This window comes from Sylvia atricapilla, chromosome 5 (genome assembly GCF_009819655.1).
Source record: "Sylvia atricapilla isolate bSylAtr1 chromosome 5, bSylAtr1.pri, whole genome shotgun sequence".
Lineage (NCBI taxonomy): Eukaryota > Metazoa > Chordata > Aves > Passeriformes > Sylviidae > Sylvia > Sylvia atricapilla.
In genome coordinates, this window is record NC_089144.1 from 49,863,677 (window position 1) to 49,876,288 (window position 12,612).

Genomic DNA, 12,612 nt, shown 5'->3' on the forward strand with positions numbered 1-12,612 from the left:
TCAAGTTCAACTTCTGGATCTGGCTTGTAAACAATTAAAACCAAACCAAAAATTTATTCTCTTCATTTTATAAACACTTAATTTGCAGTAACTTCTTGGTTTGGACAGTGTTTACCATTTGTTTTACTTTGCAGTAGATGCTTTCTGCAAAAGCACAATACCAAAAAGAGGCATAGGAAATCCCAGCACCGTCAGTAGGTCTGTTATTGCTAACTAGGAAGTTAATGTGGTAGGTTGGATTCACTCTTCCAGGTAATCTGGGCAGGAACTTAGAGCTGAGTGTGCAGAGCTTGAGAGAGAGAGGAATAAAAGGATCTTGCTATTGGATCATACTTAAAAGAGGACCTGTTCCTCATTCGGGAGTTAAGCTGAATACTTCAACCATTCAACCATCCCTCAATGATAAGAGAAAATGAATAGCCTGTTTTGGTATCGTGCTAGAAATGGTACCTCACACATTCACTTGCTGTACCCACCAGGGACTGGTCCAGCCCTCATGTGCCATTGACATTGTTTCTTTGCTGACAATCCAGACTTAAGAGAAAGCTGAGCAATTATTCTCTGCATTTACGTGAAATCCTAAGAATACACATTTCCTTTTAATGATTCACCAAGCATAACCTTTGCACAGGATCAGATTCTCTTATTAAGATAAATTTAGCCACCTCGTTGAGATTAAGATCAACTTTACATTTAGAAAACAAGACTCCTGATGTTGTGATTTATATGTCTATAAAAGCCATATATATGGTATGCATGATATACAATAACTCAGGAATGCATGCTCTAGCACTAAATTTCATGCTGAAAGCTTGCTAATGCCTCAGGCTACTGAGCAAGATGATACATGAAGCTGTACACAAGGAGATTGCATAGCAGTTTCTCAATTTACCTCTAAATTACAACTACCAGAAGGTTTTCTGAGTATTTGTGTCTCTAAATGTCTTGTAGTTTGGTAAAAACAACCATAGGTACCACAGAAGTAAGATTCCCCATTTCTAGCTGAACTCCTATATCTGTGACAAAAAAAAATCTAAGTTTCCAATTTGCAAAGGTGTTGTTCAAACTGTTAAAAAACCTCCATAATAAATGTATCCTTTCATAAGGTTAATTCACCTGAAAATATTACTGCACAAAACACGGCATGTATATATACACTTAAGAACTAAGCCAATTGTTTAGATAATTTTGAATTTCTTGGTTTATTTATATTGTTATTTCTTTTCTTGCAACAGATCATTAATTTAATGACAGCCTATAAAATCAAGACTGCATATTTTCACTGAAAAACAGAAAGTTCTTGTTTCAAGACCATTTCATTACTTGACATTAAGCATATTTACACTATGTTATTAAAAATTATTTAAAGCAAACCTACCCAAGCACAGCCAACTTCCTAGCAAGTCCATTAACAAGAAAAGAAATCTCATAGGAACATAGCTTGAGGGTACATTTCCACAGATGAAATTTGTAAAATAATTAATGCAATCATAAAAACCAGAAACTTTTTCAAAAATCTTTGAATCCTATAGGTCGCTATTTTTTACTGTTTTTAAAAAGAAAGAAGATTTCTATAGGAGTTTAACAATAAACACTTTGGTTTGAGGTTGATTTTCAAAGGAGCAGGTCAACACTTTTATAGAAATGCCTGCAGGAACAGGTTGACAGTAATGGTGGGTCAGAAGGTGAGAGGAGAAAAAGCCTTGAATCAGAACCTCAATCAGCTGCCAGCAAGTTGATCTACTGTAGAGGAACTAAGCTGGTTTTGTTTGTTTGTTTGTTTTTGGTTTTTGGTTTTGGTTTTTCTAAGCAGCTATATATTCTAAAAGCACCTTTTTAAAAGTGCATTGAATGCTAAGGTGCTCGTGAATAATTCAAAAGCTGGGAGTTAAGAGGTGACACTCTCAACCACCAAATACTCCATTTGGATTGTAGGCTCCAGAAGAACTGGCAGTAGCTAGTGTCCTCTCAAACTGCCTCTGCTTCTTCTGCCTGGAGCTGAAATAAAGGTCTTCAATATTTCCAAATAAAGTCCTTCAGTATTTCCAAAGCCAAATGCACAATCATACATTTGCTGGACTTAAGAATGAAGAGATTTTTAAAGAAGCTGGAATCTTTCCTGTGGAAAACTTCAAGCCCTGAACAGCTCCATGAGTAGCACTCTTCATTTTCTAAGATAGGAAAAAATTGTTTTGAAGGTAAATGTTATAATTTCCCTTTATTAAAATTCAACATGTGTTGCCAGCTTCAATATGAATCCACTGAGCTCCATAATTGTGCTTTAGAACAGTAATTGCTAGACCAAAATCTAAATCCTTCTTATTTTGTCAAAGTTAAGATTAATGTCAAACCAAAGCTGACTGCAATGCTAAAACATGGAGAAAAACAGAGAGGAGAGACACTTACATTCAATACTTACTGTAGCTGATGAAGAACACAAAAAATTCTATCTTTACAAATGAAGCTAATCCTCATCACAAAATCATGGAATGGTTTGGGTTGGAAGGGACCTAAAAGGTCATCTCAATCTGCTCCCTGCCATGGGCAGGGACACCTTCTACTAGACCATATTGCTCAAAGCCCTGTTCAACATGGCCAGATTCAATATTTCACTTCAAATATCAGTCAGACTGTAATAATGTAAAAATATTAAAGGAAACTGAAATATTGCACATATAATCTCAAAAAATTATTAGACTGAAAAGAAGCACGCTGGCTATTTTTACTCTAGAGGTAGTAAGTTATCTAAATTTTTTTCTTAAAAGCAACAAAATTATATTTTTTGAGTTAGACAAGCAGAATGCATAATGAAACTAATATCAGAATATACCAGCCTTGGTTAAACTTGGTTCGTATCATGACCTCAATCACATCCTGGGGTACACATACCATTCAAGAATTGTGCATTGTACTTTTCAAAATACTGCTGGCTTGCAAAGGAAGTTTCTTCCACTTTTGCAAATTCATACCATGTCTGTTCATACAATTTTGTCATATTTTCCAGTATCAGTGTCATCTTCCTTTCTTCCTTTTTGCATCAGTAAGACTGTGCCACAATTAATTTTTAGACAAAGTTTCATTAAGAGATACCAAAAGATATCATCTTGCCAGTAATGAAAAAATGATCCACCAAGGTATACAGAAAATATTTATGGTATTTTTAAAAACACTCAACAGTGCAACTTTTCTCCCAGGAACTGAACACAAGTTAGGATTCTTAACCAAGAGAGTAATTACGCTCATATTTGAGAATCTCTTCACAATATATTTAATACAATTTGAACTCTGCTTGTGGGATGATTATCAAAGGGAAATAAATCAAAGATGTATAATACAATTAGTTGTAACCAAAAGTAATACCCATCTTCTCAATTTTATCCAGAGAAGTCTTCCTGGAGTAGAATATTGAGGTAACTGAGGAGTTTTTGTGTGTGTGTATTTATATATATATATATACAAACACATATATATATACATTGAATCACAAACTGGTTTAGGGTAGAAGTGACCTTTAAACACCCCCTGACACCTTCCACTATCCCAGGTTGCTCCAAGCCCCATCCAACGTGGCCTGGAACGCTTCCAGGAATGGGGCAGCCACAGATTCTCTGGGCAGCCTGTGCCAGGATCTCACCACCCTCACAGGGAAGAATTTCTTCCCAATATCCCATTTAACCCTGTCCCCTGTCAGAGTGAAGCCATTGCATTGCCCCTTTTCCTATCACTCCAGGCCCTGGTAAACAGCCTCTCTCCATTCTGACAAGAAGTCAGCTCCCTTCAGGTAGCAAGGGGTCTCACCAGAGCAGAGCAGAGGGAAAGAACCAACTCTCTTAACCTTCTGGCTATACTTCTCTTTCAAGTATATAAATTTGTATTCATGTATATATTTTTATATTATATATCTACACAGATGCACATATCTATACATATAAATCCTACACGCATGCCTATATATATATACACACACATATATAAAATTATACAGCAAGTAAACCCCAAAATATCTAACTTCTATTAATTATCAATTTCCTCATTCTTCAGTTAAAGGAAATACTCCATTTCATAAATGAGAACAATAAAACAAGAAGTCAATTTTGACAGAAAGGCAAGTACAAATAAAATCAGACAGAGCTTTCTTCTGTCCCTCCTCACATTACTGCTTTTCCACCTCACAGGACACTTGTGATAATCAGCCAGAATGACTCCTCGATAGTTATTATACTGAACTGTAATCCTACTTTATCTTGTAAGGAATGACTTTGGTCAAAATTAAACATCTGTGCATCACAACTGCCAAGAGTTCCTACACCTACTTCACCCACTTGAAACTAGCACACAGTAGCAGGTTGAGCTTGGCTTGGAGCCAGCTGCCCACTAAGGCGCTCTATCACTCCCTTTCCCAGTGGGACACAGGAGAGTATAAGACAGAGAAAAACAGCAGAGTGAGATAAGGCAATTTTATTACACTGAAATAAAAAGTAGTAAGATTCTGCGTGCATATAAGGTGAAGAAAAAAAAAAAAGGCAACCTCTACTTCTCATTAGCAGCGATGTTCAGACACTTCCCTGGAAGCAGGGCTTCAGCACAACGTAAGGATTCCTCCAGGAGGCAAACACTGAGGAATCACAAATGCTGCCCCCTTTCCTCCTCTCTCCCATAGCTTTATATACCTAAGCTGACATCACATGGCATGGAATATCCCTTTGGCTAATTTGAGTTACTTGGCTTGGTTGTGCCCCCTCCTAGGACCCTGCCCACTCCCATCCCTTTTGGTGGCGGAAGAAATGTCAGAGGGACAGTGCTGCTCAGCAGTAGCCAAAACACTGTTACCAAAACCTTCCAGCTACCAATGCAAAGCGCAGCACTGGAAGGGCTGAGAACTTACCTCAGTCACTTACTCAATACACACAAAGACATTTGTTTTCACTAAATCCTCCATCAGTGATGACGAAGGGCATTTTGGAATTCCAGACTGTGAGGATGCATCTGAAACTCAGGGAGTCAGTCTTGTTGACAGGGACCATTTAGGCATCGTCCATTATTATCATTTTCTTTTTCCAAGCAGAGCCCATGGGAGTCTCTATCAGTCCTGGAAGGTGGATAAACAGATGTGCCAATCTCTTGTCTGCTCCCTTTGTCTCCCTCAGGCTAAGCCTATGGCAACCTGGATATACAGCAACAATCAGTAAGTGCTTCCTCTTGTCCCACTTAGTGACATCCTTATGAGCAAGAAGTAAAATCACACTGGTGGCACAGGTTTCTTTTTTGTTAGAGAAGAGTTTAGTGTCAGCATATGTGACGGAAGCAATCAGTCTTGCGGTGTTACCCCTGGAAATGCTTAAGGGCAAGATGGAAGGAATCTTCCTAGCAGTCTTTAATTAACTAAATCTTAATACATACAGTCAAACCATCATCTTGGCTTCTGCAAATCCAGATAATTTTGCATTTCACAAACAGCAGAGGATTGATTTAATATCTTCTTGGTGCTCTGACTTTCAGCATAGAGATCACTTAAGACACTTTGATCCTGCGCCCACTGCTACAATATCTAAATATAGGTCATGCTCCTTTCAAGGAACTTAAACCCAATAGTTTTTCCAATGTTTTTATGAGATCTTTGGTCAATGTCCCTTTGAAAGCCTTCCAGCAAATCACTTCTGCCATAACAATCCGAACATATCTGACTGACTGCAATTATGAGGCAAACTTGGAGACCCACAGTTTTAAACATTTAAATATTCATGAATGAGGCAATTCTTTGTCACTTCTTGATCTAAATACTGGGAGGTTTTGGTTAAAGACTAGAAGGCTTTCGAACAGCACAGTTAATGTGAATTAGCACACTTAAGGTATCAATAGACTGTAAAAGGAATATTAAGTCTATTCTCTCTCACAACATAGGTAGAAGATCCTGAATATATATGAAATCCTTAAACAATTCAAGAACTGAAGATATTCTTCTAAAATCTCCTTAAAGACTGCAAGTTCTTCTCTCGTCACCTGTTTTACCACAAAAAGCTAAGCAGGTTTCTTCCAATCATTGGCTGAGGATAGGAGGAGATTAAATTAGTTGATAAAAGCATGCAGAAGTGATCACCACTTATTTTTATATTATTGCAACCCTCTTACAGGGTTGAGGCTCTTTAAAGAGCCCACATTTCAAGCAGAAAAGATAACTGAATGGAGTTCTGTAAATAAGAGCTAAATGGGCAGAACCTTTGTTTACATGGATTTCAGCAATCTCCTCCCCTGCCTCTTCAAAAATGAGACCAGTGCTTTGGTTCCTTTGGGCACAGGCATGACTAAACTTTGCTCAAGCATAGCCATGCTGAAGAGCAAGAAGCAGAATCCTGCAGGGCTACAATTTAGAACAAACAGCATCACCCAATGGCAGAAATTCAAATCTGCAGAAGACTCTCACTACACTTTCTGGCTCCTCTGAAAAACATGAAGGAAAACAGGAGAAACAGAAAAAAAACCCCTAATAAAATCAAATGCCTGGTCTCTGTCTGACGACTAGGTGCTCTGATATGGCCTCACATCCTTCAACATGAGTTTCAGAAAACAATTCATTAATGGCTAGAGCCATGTCAGGAGGTTTGGGCTGGGTATTAGGAAAATATTTTTCCCCCAGAGGGTGGATGTACAGTGAAAATGCTCCCCAGGATAGCAGTCAGAGCCCCAAGGCTGCCAAAGCTTCAGGAGCATTTGAACAACACTCTCAGGCACAGGGTGGGATTGCTGGGGTGTCCTGTGCAGGGCCTCGAGTTGGACCTGATGATACCTGTGGGTCCCTTCTACCTCAGGAGATTCCATTCTATGATTCTAATTTTCAGGGCTGGTAAGAGAATTCAGACTGGTTCAGAGGCACACAGGCAGGAGACCTGAAGGTTGACAGTTGCTTTTTGACAAGGCAAAGCTGGGCTGAAGCCTGCAAGGCATCACACCTCTGTCAAACCTGATTATGGCTGTCACAGGGTAGAGAGTCCATAACTGAACCCCACTGTGGTGCAACTGAAATTGGCAGCACACTGTGAGCTTCTGTCTAGCTCAGTGCTTCTCTGACTTTGGTGGGAAAGTTTCAGTATCAGGATTCAGTGGCATGTGCTTAACACCCAGCTTGCTGATCACCGGGAAGGGCTCTTCCACCACACCCTCACACACAAAGTGTCGTTGGTGCTCTCCTCACCCTGAATGCAGCACAGCATTAGGTGCCACTAAAACCAAGTTACTGCAGTAAATTCACCACAAAATGTAGTCTTTCACATGTCATGCTTCATTATTTCCTCCATGAAACGACTTTATTCCAAAATGTGAACTGAGCTACATTATAAGCAGTGATGGCCAAATCTCAACACTTAAGAAAAAAATTTTTTTTTTCTGCTGGTTCCTATAAACATAAGGATTGTCATAAAAATATAAGCTGAGAAACTTAATTATCTCAGGGTAACCAAAACTTAGTCACTTTTCAGGAAACAAACTAAAAGATGAATGATTCCTGTGCCTCTCAGCCTAATTAAAACAGCAAGCACACCTCTTTTAAGTTGAAAGAGGAGAAACTTGCATATCCAAAAAGGATCACTTGCAACACTCACTGCATTGTAGCATCAGCCCATTGTGAAGTCTGGCGCAGCTTTAAAAAGCCCCCAAAACCCCATAAACAAAACACCCTGAAGAGATTGTATGCAGGATGGCAGTTCAGAGAAGATGGAGAAATTCAGTTTATGCTGACGGTAGAACAATGAAAAACAACATAGAAAACTGATGACACTTCTTGCTGTAGTACAGGAAAAGATGTCACTTGTATCTGATACCAGTAAAAGTGAGAAGAATTTGGATTAACAGCTCAGACGTGAGCCAGAGAAAGAGCATTCTGAAAGGTAGATGTTCTTCCACTTATGGGGTTCCTGCTTCCAGCAATTTATACCACTAGCAAAATCCAGGAACCCTTCCTGTAATACAAGGTACATTAGATCTTCTGATCTAACGTAACTACATCAGAAGGTGTGATTTTAGTAAATGTTTCTAACATGGTGTACTCCAAACAAATTCAGTTCGTCACCACCTAGTAAACTAGCCAGAAATGTTTTAGTTGAGAGGGTGCTCTTCACTTAAATGAGTATGATACAGGTAACAACAAAAAAAATCTCTGAACATCTCTATATATTTCTCAAGTGCCTAGAATTTTAATAACCCATGCCTTATAGAATCATTTGAAACCAACCTGAAGAAAGGAAAGAGCAACAGCACAAAACCCTTCAGTGAATACCAAGCTTGATTCATGTTTAAAGTAGTTGCCACAGGTATGATAACTACTATGCAGCCCGCTGGACCAGGAAAGGAGTTGCAAAAATCTCTTGAGAACTCTTCCATATAAAGGTCAATTACCTTATTTTTAGATTTTTGTCTTGGAAAATGAGTATTTTACACCTTCAACAGGCACATTAAATAGAAATGCTACAGATGCACTTTCAACACTTACCTAAGTGCTGAAAGAGGTCTGGAAACAGACGTTTGACACTGGTGTACCAAGCTTTCCTTTAAAAAAAGGCTGGAGTCCTGTGCTGTACCACTATGATGATAAGCTTCAACACCAAAGAGGGTTCAAAAAAACCCCACCAACATCCAGAGTCAAAAGGAAGCCAGGAAGCCTACAAGTTGGTACTTACTGTTTGGAAATGTATACAGAAGCAGCTTGTTTCTCTTTTTAACTTTCCTTGCTTTGTATGATCAAGGTTTCAAGTGAAATTGGCCAAACCGGACAAGTGGCAATGGATCAACTGTATCAAGTGTCAAGAATGGAGGGGCAGAGAGGGAATAGGAGCAGGGCAAGAGGGAACATTAACTTGTTGCTGCTAAAGGGGCAGCAAAACAGAATAAAGTTTTGTATTATTCTCTAAGGACGAATGAGTCACATTGTTACAAAAATAATCCATTGCTTTACAAAGAATACTGCACATTGCGCATTCATCTCTGACCTCAAGGCAAAAACCTCACACCAACCCTTCATTACTCATATTGTCCTGCCCTTAAAAGAAAGCCTAATTCTCTTTTGTTCACCAGTCTCTACACTCTGATGGCAATCTTAGCACTTCATTAAGGATTCATGATTGCAACAGAGCTGAAGACTAACATAATAACAACATGGGACCAGGACTCCAGACAGTTCCCTTATATGTCCCAACAGATACTCTGAAAGACACTCTTGAGCCACAGATACTTTGCTACTTGATATATTTCTCTATTAGTTAGGTAGAGCCCCTGTCTCTACAGCAAAACCCCAGGTTTTAATAGAACTTCTGTCAGAAGGTCCATTTTCAGCTTTCCTGCCAACTTTCACAGCGTTATACTCAGATATAACTTACCAATTACAGAGCTCAGTCCTGCAACATCCTGAATGTTTTGTCCTTATCTAGCAAAGTATCAAAACACACAGACAGCTGCATAAGAGCAGCCCCACCCAAGTAGTGGAACCATGTAGAATTTTTGGTAGGTGTACAGGAGCTCCACTTCAAGAGCATCCAGGTCCAAAAGACTCCCACTTTAGTTCAACCACAAACCAAGAATCTTCCTTCCATTTCAGGCTTCTGTTTAACATTAGGGAAATATAATAATCACAATGATCCAAGTTTCTACTTCAGAAATCCAAGAGATTTAGTTCTCCCCCAATCACCTCTCAAATGCAGTTAAATATGGGATGATCTTCACTGCACGTAATTTCAAATCCTCCTGCGCCAGAATGTAATTATTTTTTAGAATACATTAATCTTGAAGAACAGATAAGCTCATGGAGTTTTTCTAAAAAACTTAAGTGAGAAAAAACCATTTGCTAAATTACTTAGTGTAGTGAAAGGTCAAGGGAGAATGGCATCAAACTGGAAAAGGGCAAGTTTATATTAGGTATTATGAAGAAATTCTTCCCGGTGAGGGTGGTGAGGCCCTGGCACAGTTTGCCCAGAGAAGCTGTGGCTGCCCCATCCCTGGAAGTGTCCAAGGACAGGCTGGACATGGCTTGGAGCAACCTGGGACAGTGGAAGGTCTCCCTGCCCCTGGCAGGAGGTGAAACAAGATGGTCTTTGATGTCCTTTGCAACCCAAACTATTATGTGATACTGCAAAAAACAAAGCACGTGTCTTTAATATTTTTTCTATTTTATAGAAAAAAATTAAAACTCTACTTTATAGAGTTTTTCTTTTTATAATCACTACAGCAAGATGAAGTTGAGGAGCTGGGTGGTCACAGTTTGGTCTATGGATGTTGGCACCTTTTGCTCACTAAGCGGATTTGTTGCACAACTTGCCCCCATGAAAAAAAGGAATTGAAAACTGAATTCCAAACAAGTCAAGTCTTGTTCATACTTTCAGGCAGACAAGTCTTCAAATTAGGAAGCTAGTCTCATATAAAACAAATTGGCTTAGAAATATATATATATAAATTTAAGTTAATTTAAACATACTAAATAGTATCCAGATGTTTTACTTGCTATTTTTATTAAGATTAATTTTAACAGTAGAAGCTTTTTTCTTTTCTCCCAGAAGATTTCCTTTTTTCATCTCGGCATTGATAAAAAACAGCATAATAGCATTAGAGAAAGCACTGCTGCCACCTCAAATAAATACAGGCACATGAAAAAATTATCCTTTATAAATTATTCATCTCATTAGAGTGACTCTACCTAGGTAGGAAGGTGCCAGTACCAAAGGCAGCTACATATTTAGTTTTTTCCCCTATATGAAAACTGTTGGAAGTGATTTTTCTTGCTGGAACTTAGATAGTCTAACAAATCCTGGAGGAAAGACACACCTTTTATCATTCAAAAGAAAAAAAGGTTTAATATTTAAAGCTTGCCGCTGTTCCCTCTTTTTGCCCACTGTGGAAATAGAACTGATTTTCCATATAGGAATTATAAGATAAAGGGTTTCAAGTCATTTGATGAAGGCAGACCTGCATTTTAAAAGTGACATGAAAAAGGGAGAAAAAGCATTAGACTAATCCAAAGTTTTAAAATTAAGTTTGTGCAACAATTCACAACCATTTCCCTTCAAAGTAAAGTTGAAATTTAGTTTGAGACTTTTCAAAGACAGTGCAAAAGTGAAAACCACAAAAGAATTAGGCACTGGCTTGCATTCTACAGGGCTGAAACAAAAGGTAGGTAGGCAAACACTACAGTGTTATTTAAAAAATCAGCATAATTGTGATAGTAATTCATAACACTAAAAAAAAAAAAAAGCCCCCTTTACACAATCAATACTAGAGTTTACAAACAATTTCTAGACCAACAATATATTTCAGTTACCTTATAGTCAGGCATTTGTTTACACATCAGAGTTCTGCCAGAAAAATGTGTAAACTCACCTTGTCTTGGTTTTCCTTATTCCTGTAACACAGATTTCCAATCAAACGAATGAGATGAGATTTGAAACCCACGGCTGGATGTGAAATTTCTTCCTGCCCTGTCACAGCATGTGTGGCAGTGAAAATATTGACAGCCTGTTTCCCAGCAAGGTGAGTTAATCTCAGGGTATCTAGAGAAAACATTTTAATATATTACCATGAGAAAATTAGTCTCACTTGGCACAGAGATATATTATTAATTGTTGAGTTCAACGCTAATCAATGTATTTTCTGATATTCAACATCATGCCAAAAAACTCTGAAAGTTTACCCCATTTACTGCAAGAGTCAGAATTTGTAGGCTGTTGAGAATTCTGTTGAGAATTTATCCTTTAGCAATCAATATATTGTTAAACCCAAGATTCTTAGAAAACTTCCTATATTTTGAATTTGTCCCAGCAATACATATTAACCACAGAATCACTTTATCCTCTCTTCTTCAGCCTGTTCCTAGCACTGTAGCATGACGAGAAATTTCCAGTACACAGAACTACAGAACAGTTTGGGTTAGAAAGGACTTTAAAGACCACCTTATCTCATCTGCCATGGGCAGAGACACCTTCCACTATCCCAGGTTGCTCCCAGCCCCATCCAGCCTGGCCTTGGACACTTCCAGGGATGGGGCAGCCACAGCTTCTCTGGGAACCCTGTGCCAGGGCCTCCTCATCCTCACAATCTAACCCTACCCTCTACTAGTTTGAAGCCATTGCCCCTGTTCTGTCACAACAGGCCCTTGTCAATAGCATCCCTCCATCTCTCCTGTAGGCTCCCTTCAGGTACTGGAAGGCCACAATTAGATCTCTCTGAAGCTTCTCTTCTCCAGGCTCAACAATCCCAACTATCTCAGCCTCTCCTCAAAGCAGAGCTGCTCCATCCCTCTGATCAACTCTAAGTTTCCTTAACACACACACATGCACAAAATAAATCCTGTTGTCAGTAATCTTACTGGAAGCCATAAATCTAAGAATCCCATCACCAAAATAGAGGTTTGTCTGCTTTTTAAGGTTTTGTTGTCGTTGTTGCTGGAGGTATTTTCTTTATTTGGTTTTTTATTTGCTTGTTTAGGCTTTTTTTACAATAAAGACTCTCCAAACATCTCAGAAGAGTCACTGCTAACACCTGTTTCAGCCTTCTTAATTTTTCCTATTTCCTATTCCTATACACAAAGTTTTACAATTTTCTCACAAAATGGTAGCATACCTCAGTCTCAAAGTGCTA

The 12,612-nt window shown here is 38.6% G+C and overlaps 1 protein-coding gene across 1 annotated transcript in view; it reads right to left on the reverse strand.

Moving 5' to 3' along the window:
- The window catches only part of ATXN10 (ataxin 10), an 88,695-nt gene that overhangs the window by 27,485 nt on the left and 48,598 nt on the right, over nt 1–12,612 (reverse strand). The window contains exon 9 of the mRNA XM_066319461.1: nt 11,356–11,525. Within this exon, the coding sequence (XP_066175558.1) occupies nt 11,356–11,525 (170 nt within the window). The remainder of the gene's footprint in view (nt 1–11,355; nt 11,526–12,612) is intronic.